The 19,316-nt window shown below is 48.2% G+C and overlaps 1 protein-coding gene across 1 annotated transcript in view; it reads left to right on the top strand.

Annotated features, from left to right (window-relative positions):
- The window catches only part of rbfox3b (RNA binding fox-1 homolog 3b), a 94,493-nt gene that overhangs the window by 43,871 nt on the left and 31,306 nt on the right, over nucleotides 1-19,316 (top strand). Inside the window, exons 4-9 of the mRNA XM_077007935.1 lie at nucleotides 1,898-1,951; nucleotides 3,965-4,057; nucleotides 5,863-5,917; nucleotides 6,353-6,406; nucleotides 13,846-13,978; nucleotides 14,653-14,692. Coding sequence (XP_076864050.1) covers nucleotides 1,898-1,951; nucleotides 3,965-4,057; nucleotides 5,863-5,917; nucleotides 6,353-6,406; nucleotides 13,846-13,978; nucleotides 14,653-14,692 — 429 coding nt within the window. The remainder of the gene's footprint in view (nucleotides 1-1,897; nucleotides 1,952-3,964; nucleotides 4,058-5,862; nucleotides 5,918-6,352; nucleotides 6,407-13,845; nucleotides 13,979-14,652; nucleotides 14,693-19,316) is intronic.

Here is a 19,316-nt window from a genome sequence, read left to right as displayed (position 1 = left end):
TGGTGTGTTTATGGTAGGTGTGTGTGTGTGTTTATGGTGTGTGTGTGTGTGTGTGTGTGTGTGTGTGTGTGTTTATGGTGTGTTTATGGTAGGTGTGTGTGTGTGTGTTTATGGTGTGTGTGTGTGTGTGTGTGTGTGTGTGTGTGTGTGTGTGTGTGTGTGTGTGTGTGTGTGTGTTTATGGTAGGTGTGTGTGTGTGTGTTTATGGTAGGTGTGTGTGTGTGTGTGTGTGTGTGTGTGTGTGTGTGTGTGTGTGTGTGTGTGTGTGTGTGTGTGTGTGTGTTTTTCTTCTTATGTCTCCTAAACTCAATTTATTTATATAAATAGAAAAATAGAAATGTGTGTTGAACTAACAGGTCTAATTCTGTAGAGTTCAGCGTAGACCACTGTAGATGTGACCTGACCATGGCTGGTGAGAATTTTCAACACACACAAAAGACTCTTTTAAATATCATTTGTCACTGGTCCGCCTCTATCAGGACAGCACTGCCCACAATCCTATTAGCCAATCGGAGGCTGTCAGCCCAAGGCACCGACTCCGCCTCCAGCCTTCCCGGTGTGCCTAATTGGAGGCCATGCAACAAGGCTGACAGTGTAATTGGCTTTAATGAAATAATGCAGCAACAGAGGAGGGTAATTAAAAGGCATTTGCGGGCGATTAGGGGGAGTCTCCGGACGTGGCATTCCTCACGCCTCCTAATGATCTGGACCACGGCAGGAGATGAGTCAGAGAAACGGAGCCCGTGGGACAGAACCGCCCTCACAGTACACTGCGGACAGAACAGAGGGGCAGGGGGCAGGGGGCAGGGGTCAGGGGGCAGGGGGGGTGAGACGCTGGAGAGAGAAAAGACAAAGGAGACAAGACAGGGACGGACTGGAGAACGGGACTGAGGATGTGCGAGACAACAATGAGCAAGAACAGTTGCTCAAGAAAAGCATACAGAGGAGAAGAGAGAGAAGAGAGAAGGAGGGAGAGAAAGAGAGAGATGGAGAGGGAGGGAGAGAGATGGAGAGAGGGAGGGAGAGATGGAGAGAGTCCTGCAGAAACAAGTCTCTTTTTCACTCTTACTCTTTCTCTCTCTCTTTTCTCTTTCTCTCTGTCTCTCTCTCCGCCTGTCTGTGGTGTTTTAGACAGCAGCATGTGTTATGAACCTCTAAACCACCTTCAGCTCCTGGGTAACTCCTGTGTAAAGCAGTGATATGTAAAACGTGGTTCCAGCATGGCTAACATGAAGATGTAAGAGGACCAGCACTCCAATTTACTACTGGACTGGTGTCATGACCCACAGATCTATACTGTTATAACCCGGATGTCCGTACTGTCATGACCCACAGATCTATACTGTTATAACCCGGATGTCCGTACTGTCATGACCCACAGATCTATACTGTTATAACCCGGATGTCTGTACTGTCATGACCCACAGATCTATACTGTTATAACCCGGATGTCCGTACTGTCATGACCCACAGATCTATACTGTTATAACCCGGATGTCTGTACTGTCATGACCCACAGGTCTGTACTGTTCTAACCTGGATGTCTGTACTGTCATGACCCACAGATCTGTACTGTCATGACCCACAGATCTGTACTGTTATAACCCGGATGTCTGTACTGTCATGACCCACAGATCTGTACTGTTCTAACCTGGATGTCTGTTCTAACTGAGATGTGTGTGTGTGAGCACCTGTGTTTGTGTATGACTAATATAACTAATATAACGTCAGTACAATCTTTTGTGTACTTATCACTGACTCTTAATTTCTCCTGAGTATCCTAATGACTTTTTAAATTTTCTTCTCTTCCCTTTTCTGTCTTTATTTCTTTCTTTCTTCTTCTTCTTCTTCTCCTCTTCCTCTTCCTCTCTATCTCTGTTCTCTTTCCTGTCTGCAGCAATTTGGGAAGATTTTAGATGTGGAGATCATTTTTAATGAAAGAGGATCTAAGGTATGTTCTTTGCCCCCCTGTTCCCCAACCCATCCTGCCCCGCCCCCTGCTCCTCCCCTGCCCCGCCCCCTGCGAGGTCTCGCTGGCGTCTGATGTGCCTCAGGTCAAAGAGTGAGCAGGCCAGACACCAGAGGAAGACAAGGTCCTGACAAAGCAGAACAGAGCATCTGCAGCTGTCCTGATTCCCACACAGCCAGTCCCGCGTGGCCAGTCCCGCGTGGCCAGTCCCGCGTGGCCAGTCCCGCACAGCCAGTCCCGCACAGCCAGTCCCGCGTGGCCAGTCCCGCGTGGCCAGTCCCGCACAGCCAGTCCTGCACAGCCAGTCCCGCACAGCCAGTCCCGCACAGCCAGTCCTGCACAGCCAGTCCCGCACAGCCAGTCCTGCACAGCCAGTCCTGCACAGCCAGTCCCGCACAGCCAGTCCTGCACAGCCAGTCCTGCACAGCCAGTCCTGCACAGCCAGTCCCGCGTGGCCAGTCCCGCACAGCCAGTCCTGCACAGACAGTCCTGCACAGCCAGTCCCGCACAGCCAGTCCCGCACAGCCAGTCCTGCACAGCCAGTCCTGCACAGCCAGTCCCGCACAGCCAGTCCCGCACAGCCAGTCCCGCGTGGCCAGTCCCGCACAGCCAGCGTGCCATGTGCAGAGTGCCATTAGCGCCCAGTAAAAATGTGGAAACCGGTTTGTCAGCGTAAATAAAACAGTGATTGTTCTTTTTCAGATGGGGTGTAGGATCATATGGAAAAGCTAGTTTGCTCTCTCTCTTCCTTCTTTCTCCCTCTCCCCCTCTGTCTCTGTCTCTCTCTCCCTCTCCCCCTCTGTCTCTCCCTCCTTCTCTCTCTCTCTCTCTCTCTCTCTCTCTCTCTCTGTAGGATTCTCTAGTCAACCAATCGGTCCCCCTGCAGCTAGACAAGATTAAGCACTGGATAAATCTGCCTCCCCCTTTGCAACAAGCATTTATTGTTTGTGCCCTACAAAGCCCATTACCCATGATGCCTTGTTCCTCTCGCCACCAGCGTGGTGGTATAATGAACCTAGCGGGCCATTAATAAACAATCTATTTCCTATGACGCTTCGGCAATTTGCATTCAATATGTTTGTCTCCTTTGAAAAATAGCGACTCCTTCGCCCATGTAAGATCATTATGTGTGCATGATAAAAAAAGTCAAAGGAGAGAGAAGAAAGATTACGAGGCCCAGCAGAGCAGCAGAGGGGCGTCCAGGACGATCTGTTTCCCCCGTCCTGCCTGTCCTGGCTGTCCTGCCCGTCCTGCCCGTCCTGCCCGTCCTGCCCGTCTCCCCCGTCCTGCCTGTCCTGCCCGTCCTGCCCATCCTGCCTGTCCTGCCCGTCTCCCCCGTCCTGCCTGTCCTGGCTGTCCTGCCCGTCCTGCCTGTCCTGGCTGTCCTGCCCGTCTCCCCCGTCCTGCCCGTCCTGCGCGCTCACCCCCTCTGGACAGTTGGGCTGTTATTTATGTCTGAACTCCAGGCTCTGTGAATGATGCTGCCCACACATTCCTCATGAGTTATCAGACCTCCAGTAATCAGACCCCTCTGGCTGTGTGTATGAGGTCTGATCTTCTCAGGCGGTGTGCTGGAGGGTCTCCAACTCTCAGTCTTATTTATTTCACCATGTTCTGGTAATGATCTCACTGTCTTCTCCACACTTACAGCCTTTAATGACACCAGTGCGTCCTGCTGCCCCCCCCCCCCCACTGCCCACTGAACCCAGTGCTCTCTCTCTCTCTCTCCCTCACTCTCCCTCCCTTTCTCTCTCACTCTCCCCCTCTTTCTCTCTCTCTCCCTCGCTCTTTCCTTGTCTTGCTGTGTTTTCATTTCCCTCCATGCCGCTAACAGTCTCTCCTTCTCTCTTCCTCCCTTCTCTCTTCCTCCCTTCTCTTCTCCTCCCTTCTCTCTTCCTCCCTTCTCTCTTCCTCCCTTCTCTTCTCCTCCCTTCTCTCCTCCTCCCTTCTCTCTTCCTCCCTTCTCTCCTCCTCCACCCTTACACTTGTCCTCAGGGCTTTGGCTTTGTAACTTTTGAAACAAGCATCGATGCAGATCGAGCGCGGGAGAAGCTAAATGGTACAATCGTAGAGGGACGCAAGATTGAGGTGCTTCTCCCTGTTTCCTCCTCTTCCCTCTCTCTCACTGACTCTTCCTCTTCCCTCTCTCTCACTGACTCTTCCTTTTCCCTCTCTCTCACTGACTCTTCCTCTCTGACTCTCTTCCACTCTTTCACTTCAAATCCATTGCTTGCTCCTGTACTTCTCATCAGAAGATCGTGTGTGTGTGTGTGTGTGTGTGTGTGTGTGTGTGTGTGTGTGTGTGTGTGTGTGCAAGCATGCCAAATCAGTGTGAGGCATGTACTATATCCTGATTAGGTCAGCAATCATGCAGGCGAGTTTTGAATGTCGTGCGTATGGATGGGATTATGGTTTTGGGATTGGGGTGGGATTACGGTGTTGGGATTGGGGTGGGATTACGGTGTTGGGATTGGGGTGGGATTATGGTGTTGGATCGGGTTGGGATTACAGTGTTGGGATTGGGGTGGGATTATGGTGTTGGGATTACGGTGTTGGGATTGGGGTGGGATTATGGTGTGGGGATTATGGTTTTGGGATTGGGGTGGGATGATGGTGTTGGGATTGAGGTGGGATTACGGTGTTGGGATTACGGTGTTGGGATTACGGTGTTGGGATTGGGGTGGGATTACGGTATTGGGATTGGGGTGGGATTATGGTGTTGGGATTGGGGTGGGATTGTGGTTTTGGGATTGGGATGGGATTACGGTGTTGGGATTGGGGTGGGATTACGGTGTTGGGATTGGGGTGGGATTATGGTGTTGGATCGGGTTGGGATTACAGTGTTGGGATTGGGGTGGGATTATGGTGTTGGGATTACGGTGTTGGGATTGGGGTGGGATTATGGTGTTGGGATTACGGTGTTGGGATTGGGGTGGGATTATGGTGTGGGGATTATGGTTTTGGGATTGGGGTGGGATGATGGTGTTGGGATTGAGGTGGGATTACGGTGTTGGGATTACGGTGTTGGGATTACGGTGTTGGGATTGGGGTGGGATTACGGTATTGGGATTGGGGTGGGATTACGTGTTGGGATTGGGGTAGGATTGCAATAGAGGGTTTTCCACCCACCGAGTTTTTGCGCATTTTGAAAATGCGCATAAAAAAAGCTGGATGGAAAAGTCCAAAATTCGAAAAAAGCCCCAAATATTGCAAAAAGATTTTTACGCTAGGAGAAGGTGGAAAAGTTAGACTATCGCATCGCCAAAATTCGGAAAAACTGGATGGAAAAGGGTTTTTCGCATAAACGATGACGTATCATGCCTCAAGTCATGTGGTTCTGTACATGATTGCGATGTAAAGATGGCAAATGCATACAAAAACAGTTCTGGAGAGAGCAAAAATTGAATTTAACTTCTCCATGTATAGAAAAGAAAAAGAAAAAAATGTTTCAAAACCTCAACGTGCAAAAATGCGTAACTGCCAGATGGACGTAAAACCACTATTGTTTGGCGTCCTCTCACGTGATCTAAAGTTTATTCGCATAACTGTAATGAATGGAAACAAGGCTTAGTTCGCATTTTTTTCTGCCGAAACTTGGAAATTGCGCATTATTTTTTCGAAAGGTTTGGATGGAAACCCGGCCAGTGTATGACAGGTGTGCTATAAGCATGCACTGTGCTATTACACCTCAGAGGTTTAGGCCCCACGTGAGTGATATAAAGCTTCATATGAGTCATATAAAGCTTCATATGAGTCATATAAAGCACACTCTTAGGAGCGTGATAATTATTCTATTCATTATTGATACACCTGCATTTGATGTCCTGTTTAAAACATTCACTAGTCATTCAGTCATTTATTTCTCTCTCTCTCTCTCTCTCTCTCTCTCTCAGGTGAACAACGCAACGGCGAGAGTGATGACGAACAAGAAGGCAGCGAATCCCTACGGTACTGTCTCCTGCCCGCGTGGCTTCTTTCTCTCCTTCTCTCGTTCGAGAGTGTGAAACGTTTCAATCTGAGCGTGTATGCCATTACCCTCCAAAGTCCCTGTGCAAACAAAACAACATATTGTGAATGACAGAAATTACAGTAATTACATTGATATAATTTTTTATGACATGGTTTGGATTTGAAACATGCGGGTGTGATGTCTTGTTTTAGGGAGTAAATCTTGCAGCCTACACACTCAGCCCTGTCCACACGTTCATTAATCCACCATGTCTGCCTTGTGTGATTTCCGAGTAGTAAATCTGATAGTGCTTTCAAATGGCTGTGGTTTTGATCACAGTGTCTGCTTTTGTTTCATCTGCTGCTGTGTGTGTGTGTGTGTGTGTGTGTGTGTGTGTGTGTGTGTGTGTGTGTGTGTGTGTGTATAACCTACAGGCTGGAAGCTGAACCCTGTGGTCGGAGCTGTTTACACACCGGAGCTCTACGCAGGTGAGGGCCAGATCCACTTACACATCACACACCTGCACACCTGCGACTCCACATACACACACACACAAATATAAACACACACACACAAATATAAACATACACAAGTGGATGTAAACATACACAAGAACAGAGCTTCTGTTTGACGCTCATACACAAACATACACGCTGGTGCAGGTGAGGATGGAGAGGGGTGTCTGTGGTGGAGTAGGAAGGGGTGGAGAGGGGCGTGTCTGGGCTAGTGTGGGCATGAGAGGGGCGTGTCTGGGCTAGTGTGGGCATGAGAGGGGCGTGTCTGGGCTAGTGTGGGCATGAGAGGGGCGTGTCTGGGCTAGTGTGGGGTGGAGAGGGGCGTGTCTGGGCTAGTGTGGGCATGAGAGGGGCGTGTCTGGGCTAGTGTGGGGTGGAGAGGGGCGTGTCTGGGCTAGTGTGGGGTGGAGAGGGGCGTGTCTGGTCTAGTGTGGGCGTGAGAGGGGCGTGTCTGGGCTAGTGTGGGCGTGAGAGGGGCGTGTCTGGGCTAGTGTGGGGTGGAGAGGGGCGTGTCTGGGCTAGTGTGGGGTGGAGAGGGGCGTGTCTGGGCTAGTGTGGGTGTGAGAGGGGCGTGTCTGGGCTAGTGTGGGCGTGAGAGGGGAGTGGTCGGGCTAGTGTGGGGTGGAGAGGGGCGTGTCTGGGCTAGTGTGGGGTGGAGAGGGGCGTGTCTGGGCTAGTGTGGGTGTGAGAGGGGAGTGTCTGGGCTAGTGTGGGGTGAAGCATATTACTGCAGTTTCTCACTTCCATTCTACACTTACTACACTTACACACTTACTGTGTGAAAGTAGGTGTGTGTGTGTGTGTCTGAGAAAGTGTGTGTGAATAAGTGTGTGTGTGAAAGTGTGTAGCTGTATGTGTGCATAGGGAGTGAGAGAGAGAATAACTGTGTGCATGTATAGGTGTGTGTGTGTGAGTGTGTCTGAGAGAGTGTGTGTGTATAAGTGTGTGTGTGTGAGAGAGAGTGTGTGTGAATAAGTGTGTGTGTGTGTGTGTGTGTGTGTGTGTGTGTGTGTGTGTGTGTGTGTGTGATTCTGATGAGTCTGAAGGTGGTATTTCATCAGGAGAAGTGCTGTGTGTGTAGAAGCTCTAACTGCCTTTCTGCTCATTAGACTAAAATCTGTTCATTGCAGCGACAGCTTTACAGCCTGCGTCTAAATAACACAACCTGAGTCCACACACTCACACACACATACACACACTCACACACACATACACACACTCACACACACATACACACACTCACACACACACATACACACTCACACACACACATACACACTCACACACACATACACACACTCACACACACATACACACACACATACACACACTCACACACACACACTCACACACACTCACACACACATACACACACACTCACACACACATACACACACACTCACACACACTCACACATACACACACTCACACACACATACACACACTTACACACACACACACACACATACACACACTCACACACACATACACACACACACTCACACACACATACACACACTCACACACACACACTCACACACACATACACACACTCACAAACACATACACACACACACTCACACACACATACACACACACATACACACACTCACACACACACACACACACACACACACTCACACACACTCACACACACATACACATACACACACGCACACATACACACACATGAACACATACACATGCGCACATACCCATACACATAAACACATACACATGCACACACATGCACACACACTTTTGCTCTCTTGATTAGGCTTGATTAGGTGTAGAGATAAACTGCACACTTACGCAAAACAAAGAAATACATACACTGTGTCTTGAGATGTGAGATTTGATGTGAGTTTGTCATAGCTGTGTCTCCAGTTGTGAGATATGATGTGAGTTGGTTATAGCCGTGTCTCGAGATGTGAGATGTGATGTGAGTTGGTTATAGCCATGTCTCGAGATGTGAGATGTGATGTGAGTTGGTTATAGCCGTGTCTCGAGATGTGAGATGTAATGTGAGTTGGTTATAGCTGTGTCTCGAGATGTGAGATATGATGTGAGTTGGTCATAGCCGTGTCTCGAGATGTGAGATATGATGTGAGATGGCTATAGCCATATCTCGAAATGTGAGATGTAATGTGAGGTGGGTATAGCCATGTCTCGAGATGTGAGATATGATGTGAGTTGGTCATAGCCGTGTCTCGAGATGTGAGATGTGATGTGAGGTGGTTATAGCCGTGTCTCGAGATGTCAGATGTGATGTGAGTTGGTCATAGCCATTTCTCCAGATTTAAGATTTAATGTGAGTTGGATATAGCTGTGTCTCGAGATTTGAGATGTGATGTGAGGTGGTTATAGCCGTGTCTCGAGATGTCAGATGTGATGTGAGTTGGTCATAGCCGTTTCTCGTGATGTGAGATGTAATGTGAGTTGGATATAGCTGTGTCTCGAGATTTGAGATGTATTGTGAGTTGGTCATAGCCATTTCTCGAGATGTGAGATGTAATGTGAGTTGGTCACAGCCGTGTCTCGAGATGTGATGTGAGTTGGTCATAGCTGTGTCTCGAGATGTGAGATGTGATGTGAGTTGGTTATAGCCGTGTCTCGAGATGTGAGATGTGATGTGAGTTGGTCATAGCCGTGTCTCGAGATGTGATGTGAGTTGGTCATAGCCGTGTCTCGAGATGTGAGATGTGATGTGAGTTGGTCATAGCCGTGTCTCGAGATGTGAGATGTGATGTGAGTTGGTTATAGCCGTGTCTCGAGATGTGAGATGTGATGTGAGTTGGTTATAGCCGTGTCTCGAGATGTGAGATGTGATGTGAGTTGGTCATAGCCGTGTCTCGAGATGTGATGTGAGTTGGTCATAGCCGTGTCTCGAGATGTGAGATGTGATGTGAGTTGGTCATAGCCGTGTCTCGAGATGTGAGATGTGATGTGAGTTGGTTATAGCCGTGTCTCGAGATGTGAGATGTGATGTGAGTTGGTTATAGCCGTGTCTCGAGATGTGAGATGTGATGTGAGTTGGTCATAGCTGTGTCTCGAGATGTGAGATGTGATGTGAGTTGGTCATAGCCGTGTCTCGAGATGTGAGATGTGATGTGAGTTGGTCATAGCCGTGTCTCGAGATGTGAGATGTGATGTGAGTTGGTTATAGCCGTGTCTCGAGATGAGATGTGATGTGAGTTGGTTATAGCCGTGTCTCGAGATGTGAGATGTGATGTGAGTTGGTTATAGCCATGTCTCGAAATGTGAGATGTGATCTGAGTTGGTTATAGCCGTGTCTCGAGATGTGAGATGTGATGTGAGTTGCATGCCCGAACAGCAGGACGAGGGCCCCTGCTGATTCATATATATATGTACAGGTGTGATTGGTGTGTGTAATTGTGATTTGTGCAGGTGTGTCTTTGTGTTTGTATTCATGCTGTAAGCATGTCACATTATATCTCACATCCATGCATCATTACACAATTATTCAGGAATACATGCCATGCTAACACATGCATAATTACACAGGGAGACACACATCCACCCCACCCCCACAAACACACACACATACACACACACACACACACATTCTGTTTCTTTCAGATCACCTCATAAATCACAAAAACCATTTTATTGTATTACAGGAAATGTTGAGCTAGAGGGTCTATGGAGGCTGTGGCGGGTCTTTAGTATGGGGGGGTTGATGTGGGGGTGGTGGGTTTTTAGTATGCGGGGTTGTTGTTGTGAGGGTCTTTAGTATGGGGGATTGACGTTGTGGGGGGGTCTTTAGTATGGGGGGTTGATGTTGTGGGGGGGTCTTTAGTATGGGGGGTTGATGTTGTGGGGGGGGGTCTTTAGTCTTTAGAGAGAGATACTCTCATTAGAATGTAGTGGGCAGTTTGAACAATTAGTAGATGATTGAAGGTGTGTGTAGTAAATCCTAAAGCAGTCAGGACTCCTCCACACCTTCTTCTCTCTGTGCTGGTTTATTCCTGATCCTGGTTTTTTACTCACAAACCTCATTTGAAGGGAAAATCTTCTATCCTCTCCCCTCCTCCTCTCCTCTCTTCCTCTCCTCTCCTTTTATCTTCCCTCCTCTCTCTGTCCAGTTTGCTAAACTACATTTGTTTATATTAAATTCAATCTGGCCATCTCACTGATTCCTGAAGGAACTCACCTCTTTGAAAGATCCATTTTTCTTATTCCAACTTTTCTGAATGCGCTTTGAGTGATTCCAGCGTTCCTGTCGTCATGGCAGATATGAGCTGATCATTTAGAGCTCTGCGTGAAGCAGCTTGGTTGTTTTCCCTTCCAGATCTCCGCCTGTGTGTGGGCAGAACCCCACGCCTCCATCACCACGAGCACTCAGAGACAGAGCTGTGTGTCCTGAAATCAGTAGTATTAGGGTGGAGGAGGGACTCTCACTGGTGTGGTATTAGGGTGGAGGAGGGACTCTCACTGGTGTGGTATTAGTGTGGAGGAGGGACTCTCACTGGTGTGGTATTAGGGTGGAGGAGGGACTCTCACTGGTGTGGTATTAGGGTGGAGGAGGGACTCTCACTGGTGTGGTATTAGGGTGGAGGGGGGACGCTAACTGGTGTGGTATTAGGGTGGAGGAGGGACTCTCACTGGTGTGGTATTAGGGTGGAGGAGGGACTCTCACTGGTGTGGTATTAGGGTGGAGGGGGGACGCTAACTGGTGTGGTATTAGGGTGGAGGAGGGACTCTCACTGGTGTAGTATTAGGGTGGAGGAGGGACTCTCACTGGTGTGGTATTAGGGTGGAGGAGGGACTCTCACTGGTGTGGTATTAGGGTGGAGGAGGGACTCTCACTGGTGTGGTATTAGGGTGGAGGAGGGACGCTAACTGGTGTGGTATTAGGGTGGAGGAGGGACTCTCACTGGTGTGGTATTAGGGTGGAGGGGGGACTCTCACTGGTGTGGTATTAGGGTGGAGGAGGGACGCTAACTGGTGTGGTATTAGGGTGGAGGAGGGACTCTCACTGGTGTGGTATTAGGGTGGAGGAGGGACTCTCACTGGTGTGGTATTAGGGTGGAGGAGGGACGCTAACTGGTGTGGTATTAGGGTGGAGGAGGGACTCTCACTGGTGTGGTATTAGGGTGGAGGAGGGAATCTCACTGGTGTGGTATTAGGGTGGAGGAGGGACTCTCACTGGTGTGGTATTAGGGTGGAGGAGGGAATTTCACTGGTGTGGTATTAGGGTGGAGGAGGGAATTTCACTGGTGTGGTATTAGGGTGGAGGAGGGACTCTCACTGGTGTGGTATTAGGGTGGAGGAGGGACGCTAACTGGTGTGGTATTAGGGTGGAGGAGGGACTCTCACTGGTGTGGTATTAGGGTGGAGGAGGGAATCTCACTGGTGTGGTATTAGGGTGGAGGAGGGACTCTCACTGGTGTGGTATTAGGGTGGAGGAGGGACTCTCACTGGTGTGGTATTAGGGTGGAGGAGGGACTCTCACTGGTGTGGTATTAGGGTGGAGGAGGGAATTTCACTGGTGTGGTATTAGGGTGGAGGAGGGAATTTCACTGGTGTGGTATTAGGGTGGAGGGGGGACTCTTGCTCGGCGCCAGGGCGACCCACTCCTGCTGTTCACTGCAACATAACCCTCCCAAGGAGCACTGAGAGTGGTGAGGGGGGGGGGGGGGGGGGGGGGGGGGGGTCTGGACACTCCTGCTGTGATTGGGTTCCCTGCCTGAGGAGGGATATGAAGTAATGGTCCAAAATGAGCTTCCTGAGATAGGGGCATCTCTAGTTCTCTGTGCAGTGTTGCGTGGAGTCATATAGCAATGCATTCACTAGGGCTGCATCACAGTGTGTGTGTGTGTGTGTGTGTGTGTGTGTGTGTGTGTGTGTGTGTGTGTGTGTGTGTGTGTGTGCGTGTGTGCGTGTGCGTGTGCGTGCGCGTGTGTGTGTGTGTGTGTGAGAGAGAGAGAGAAAGAGAGAGGAAGAAAGAGAGAGAAAGATATTGCTTTGTTTAGGGTAAAACACTATTTTGTTGTTTTGCTGTTCTTAATATGTGTAGATTTTACCACAAGTTTTATTCTTCTACTTTTCAAGAAAGCAGAATCGGTTATAGTTCAGACAACTGCAGTCTGCACCTAAGTTCAGCACCATGGACAGCTCTGATTCAGCACCATGAACAGCTCTGGTTCAGCACCATGGATAGCTACAGTGACTGCCCCTACAAAACTATAAAACATTTGAGTACAGTACAGACACATAGACACTAAATGTTAAAAATACTCTTTGATCATTCTCGGTGGTTCTTAAAGAAGAGAAGAGGGTAGTGAGTGAGGGAAAGTGGAGTGAGAGAGCTCGGTCTCACGTCTGTTGCTTAGTGTTGATCTCATCTGAGCACCCTTAGCACTAAAATGAGTGCTCCTGCCATCACTGTCGGCGTGCGTGCATGTGTGTGTGCGCACGCATCCGTAAGGGAGTTAAGTAATCGCAGGCTGCTGATTGGCTGGAGCCGTACCCTTTCCTGGGATTAGAATCTCAGCGTGTTCCAATTCCAACGGCGAGCATCAGAGAGTGCTGTGGGTTCCCCTCTGTGTGCTTCAGCGGCCGTGAGCTCTTCTGGGGATGGCTAACCGCCGTTCCAGGGGAGCGCTGTGTTCCGGGGAGTGTCCTCCCTGCCGCTGACACGCGTGATGGATGGGGATGGTCCCCCCCCCCCCTCCTTCCTGACGGAACCTCCGCACCAGGCCGCTGGATGTCACGTCTGTGCTCCAAGAGAGCGGGGTGTATATATATATATATATTTTTTAACCACATTTCCTTTTCTTTTTGTTTTGGTCCCTTTGGTCACTGTTGTCACCTCTCACCCTGCTTGTTGCTGCAGTGTGTCAGCTGGGTTCTGATTTATGGGTTATTACCGAGGCAGTGCACCCTGTCGCCAAATCTGAACCAATATACAGTCACATACATCACACAGCTCACAGCGCGCTTCTGACAGATGACCAGCAGGGGGCGCATCTCCAGAAGCTTCTGGGAAGAGGAGTTTGTCCCCGATGGGGCCGTAGCAGGAGTTCCACTGCATGTCTGGAGTTTTGTTCTGCAGTTCTGATGCCATTCTGAATTTACAATCTGTTTTTACTCTGGCGTTCTGAAGCCGTTCAAGACTTCCGTTATGGGGTCAGAGGTGAGGCGCGTCAGAGGTGAGGCAGGTCAGAGGTGAGGCAGGTCAGAGGTGAGGGAGGTCAGAGGGGAGGTCAGAGGTGAGGCGGGTCAGAGGTATATAGGTATAAGTATATCTATCTATCTATCTATCTATCTATCTATCTATCTATCTATCTATCTATCTATCTATCTATCTATCTATCTATCTATCTATCTCCTTCATTTTTTTTACCTCCCTCTCTCTTACATCTGGCCTCTTTTCTGTCTCTTTGCAGTAACAGGCTTCCCGTATCCAGCCACAGGGGCAGCGGTAGCGTACAGAGGCGCTCACTTGAGAGGCAGAGGGCGGGCCGTCTACAACACCATCCGCACAGCCCCTCCCCCTCCTCCCATCCCTGCCTATGGAGCGTGAGTGTTTGCCATTGGCTGAGTGTGTGTGTGTGTGTGTGTGTGTGTGTGTGTGTGTGTGTGTGTGTGTGTGTGTGTGTGTATGTGTGTGTGAGAGTGAGTGAGTGAGTGAGTGAGTGAGTGAGTGAGTGAGTGAGTGAGTGAGTGAGTGAGTGAGTGAGAGAGTAAACATATATGTATGTTTGACAACATTTAAAGTATTTTTCTGTATTTTCAGTTCTAATCAGGACACAGAGATACTCTTATTTTACATTTAAGAGCTAACTTATATAAAAGCATTAGCTATACATTCATATACACGCATAAACACACACACACACACACACACACACACACACACACACACACACACACATTCATCTCTGTAAACCACCAAGCTCCTCCTGTGCACCAAAGTGATTTGTCTTCCAGACACATGAGTGCGTTTCTGCATTTAAAACTCCGCCCACTTCTCCATCCATGCTCGTTCTCCCTGAACCACCACCTGCACTCCTCACTCCTCCAGTCTCACTCCTCCAGTCTCACTCCTCCAGTCTCACTCCTCCTGTCTCACTCCTCCTGTTTCATAACTCCCTTCATTTCTGTGAAGTGACTGTAGTAGTGTCTTTACATGTCTCTCTCTCTCTCTCTCCCTCCCTCTCTCTCTCTCTCTCTCTCTCTGTCTCTCTCCTCAGCGTGGTGTACCAGGACGGCTTCTACGGTGCTGAGATTTACGTGAGTGGTTTTGTGTTTCTCCAGCAAACACGGAGAGGGAGAGAGAGACAGATAGAGGGAGAGACTGAGAGAGATAGAGGAAGAGAGGGAGAGAGGGCTAGAGGGAGAGATTATGTTTATGACAGGAAGGTTGGGTCCCCACGAGAGCAGCTGGAGTGGGACACTGCCCAAAGGCCACTCCCCCATCCCAAAGGCCACTCCCCCAGCCCAAAGCCAAGTCAATCAGCCTGTCTGCACACAACCAAGACACCCACACACACACACACACACACACACGCTCACACACACACACACACACACACACACACACACACACACACACACACACACACACACACACAGCCCGGTGAGGATGAGATCAGCATTTGGCACATCTCACCCTCCTGTCTCTACAGCCGCCATCACCAGCAGAGAGAAAAACACACACACACCCCATTACTCAGAATGCATCAAACACACACCATCATGCATAGACATTCACATATAAATACACACACACACATACGCAGATGATATAGTGAGGATGAGGATGAGATCAGTGTTTGGCACTGGTGTTAGCTCACTCTCACCCTCCTCTCTGCAGTTTCCTGTCACCAGCCGAGGACACACCCACACACACACAAACACACACAATACTGCTATCTCACACACACATACATAAATTACTGGCATCTCATATGCACAAACACACACACACATACATGGATATGCAGATGTGTGATCTCATATCACATCATGGGCGTAGATATGCAGATGTGTGATCTCATATCACATCGTGGGCGTGGATATGCAGATGTGTGATCTCATATCACATCGTGGGCGTGGATAAGCAGATGTGTGATCTCATATCACATCGTGGGCGTGGATATGCAGATCTGTGATCTCATATCACATCGTGGGCGTGGATATGCAGATCTGTGATCTCATATCACATCGTGGGTGTGGATATGCAGATGTGTGATCTCATATCACATCGTGGGCATGGATATGCAGATGTGTGATCTCATATCACATCGTGGGCATGGATATGCAGATCTGTGATCTCATATCACATCGTGGGCGTGGATATGCAGATGTGTGATCTCATATCACATCGTGGGCATGGATATGCAGATCTGTGATCTCATATCACATCGTGGGCGTGGATAAGCAGATGTGTGATCTCATATCACATCGTGGGCATGGATATGCAGATCTGTGATCTCATATCACATCGTGGGCGTGGATATGCAGATGTGTGGATATGCATCTCTCTCTCCCTCTTTCAATTCAATCCAAAAATGCTTTGTAATAGTACCAATAAGATAATAATAATAATAATCACAACAGCAGTACTTTCTCTTACTGCTTGCCCCCCCTCTCCCTCTCTCTCTCTCTCTCTCTCTCTCTCTCTCTCTCTCTCTCTCTCTCTCTCTCTCTCTCTCTCTCTCTCTCTCTCTCTCGCTCTCTCTCTCTCTCTCTGTGGATTGGGAGACATTTGGGTGGCCATCAAAGAGAGAGTGATAAGGCAGAAGCAGGAACAGATAGAAGGATTAATTTTCTCTCTGGTGCTGCTGTTGAGTGCACACACACACCCACACACACACACACACACACACACACACACACACACACAGCTGTTAGGGGTCTATAGTTAAGTGTGTGACCAGCTTTATCCAAGTGTGAAGAGTTCGGGCCACTTTCCTTCTCTCTGTGTGCTCAGAACACTCAGAACAAGTGCACACTGAGAGTCTGTCTGGCCCTAATCTCCTGGAGATGGACCAGCAGTGTGTGTGTGTGTGTGTGTGTGTGTGTGTGTGTGTGTGTGTGTGTGTGTGCGGGCGTGCGTGCACTCATGTGTGTGTGTGTGTGTGTGTGTGCGTGCGTGCGTCCGTGCACTCGTGTGTGTGTGCGTGCGTGCGTGCGTGCGTGCACTCATGTGTGTGTGTGTGTGTGCGTGCGTGCACTCGTGTGTGTGTGAGTGTGTGTGTGTGCGTGCATGCGTGCACTCGTGTGTGTGTGTGTGTGTGCGTGCGTGTGTGCGTGCGTGTGCTTGCGTGCGTGCACTCGTGTGTGTGTGTGTGTGTGTGTGTGTGCGTGTGTGCGTGCGTGCACTCGTGTGTGTGTGTGTGTGTGTGTGTGTGTGTGTGTGTGTGTGTGTGTGTGTGTGTGTGTGTGTGTGTGTGTGTGTGTCTCAGTGGTACTTCCTTCACTCACTTCAAAGCTATAGTGCCATCAGCTAAATGATCTTTAGAACTGAGATCTAAAGTCTTTAGGATCCTTATGTGATTACCAGATTAACCAGTGCAAACAGAGACAGATTAAACAGTGTAATCAGAGACAGACTGACCAGTGTAAACACAGACAGACTGACCAGTGTAACAACACTGTACAGGACCAGTAACCCTGTCACACTGGGTTTACACAGAATGGACACATTTTATGCAAAGCGAAGTCACTGCATTTATGCAAACTGGACAGTCACACTGTGGTTACGTAGAGCAGTGTTGTATAAAGTATTAGAGACCCATACTTGAGTAAAAGTACAAGTACTCTATCAAAAAATTAACTTCAGTAGAAGTTGAAGTGTTCTTTAAAAACTTTACTTAAGTAGAAGTACAGAAGTATTCAGCCTTTTGTACTTAAGTATTGCAAGTAGTTTATTCTGAAATTTATTACTCAAGTACTGAAAGTAAAAAGTACAAGTATTGTGTTTTGAATTAATTAAAGAAAGCTGTCAAAGTTTGATTATCAATTGTTTTTATATATCACTTACAAATCAAATATGTCAAAGACCACAAATAAAAGTTTTCTGTATGTACAAACAAGTAGCAACTTAAAAAACTGGGCTTAACAATTCGTACACAAAAAAAAGATAACCTATGTCCTGCTACGTCGTAGGTTTGACACAGAAGTACAAGTTCGCCTTAATTTAGCTGAGAAAACGAGGTGTATTTTGGACGTAAAATCCGTCCGTCTGATTCTAAGGGTGAGCCTACTGCCCCGCGTTTACCCTCAATAAATGCCCTTACCCTATAAAAACACTACACTATAAAAATGTGCATGTGATTAGTCAGCACGAAAAGAGACACGGCTTGATTGCGTCATTTTTGCCGCGCTGACCCTTGCCGCAGTCACGATGTGTCAAGTGAACCTAGATTACGAAGCTCAAGTGTTCAGTGAAGGCAGCAACAGAGTAAACGAGACGTGACCGGAGCATGCGCAGTTTTCTCATAAGACAGCCTGATCGCTTGACCCGGTGACAGCGCCAGCTAACATGTTTATAATTATAACGGGTAACTATACAGCATGTAAAAAATGTATCGGAGTAAAAGTATTAAACTGATGGAAAATATGTAGTGAAGTAAAAGTGGAAGTAGGAGAAAAAAATAATACTCCAGTAAAGTACAGATACAGCATTTTAGTACTTAAGTACAGTTGTGAAGTAGTTCTACTTCGTTACTATACAACTCTGACGTAGAGTGTACAGTCACACTGTGGTTACGTAGAGTGAACACATTCCATGACTCTGCTCAGAGGTCAGGGGTCAGAGAGCAGCGGAACATACATAGTGGGGAAATGTTATAAATTATAAAAGAATGTGTGGTTACATAATGAGAGAAGAAATGGCTAAGTAGTCACTTCTGAAGAATACAATACTACACACACACACACACACACACATATATATATATATGACCTAATATACACTGTGTGGTGTGTGTCGGAGTGACAGAGTGATTTATTGTACCATGTGTTTGTGATTTATCGGCCTGTGCATGGAGACTATGGCTCCAATCATCCGGCTCCCACAGGAAGGCCCCGCCCCCTCCTCCTCTCCACTTCCTGCTCCTTTGGGACAGAGGTCACATGACCCTGCAGCTCTCCACTCACCCTCTGACCTGATTTCGCAATCCAGCCAATCAAGTCATGCATTTATTTCCATCTCGCATGGGATTGGAGGACAATGGTGCCCTTCAAATGTGTGTCCCCACCCTGCATGTACCTTTGAGTGCATGACATGTGCAGGCATTTGGTTAGACATGCAAACCAAGAAAAAAGTTTCATGGTTTTATCTCTGATATGTTTCCATTTTCCTGCTGGAAGTGTCAGACGGAACACACACTCTGAAATAGAGCGCTAGCATCGTTATCTGAAGTCCAACGGGGCGAGCGAACAGTGGAGAGTGTTTAATAATGCAGCACAGACCCACTCTCACCACTACTAAACACACACACACATACAAGAGTATGGGCTGACATTACACCCACAGACAAACAAAAACTTGCACACATGCACACACTTGGATTCATGCAAAGCAAACACATTCACAGACACACTCACACACTGCCATATGATGGACACAGCTCAGAGCCTCAGGTACACACTGCAGTAGTGGGGAAAAGGCCCTGTACGGTCTCTGTTACACATCCGCTTTTGAACAGTCTCCACTCCCATCATTTATTTTTAAGTAGAGGCTGTTATTAAGCATCATTCTATATAAATACCTGAATTAAATTCTACATGTACAGAGTTTCCATTCTGAAATGGTTTTCATATTTTTAATGTTGAACTTTTGGTTTGTTTGAAAGAACGGGCCCTCATCTCCCAGTTCTACTTGAGCATGTTTATATATGATTACTGG

Source organism: Brachyhypopomus gauderio, chromosome 6 (genome assembly GCF_052324685.1).
Source record: "Brachyhypopomus gauderio isolate BG-103 chromosome 6, BGAUD_0.2, whole genome shotgun sequence".
In the NCBI taxonomy this organism is placed as follows: domain Eukaryota; kingdom Metazoa; phylum Chordata; class Actinopteri; order Gymnotiformes; family Hypopomidae; genus Brachyhypopomus; species Brachyhypopomus gauderio.
This window is presented reverse-complemented; position numbering and strand designations above follow the sequence as displayed.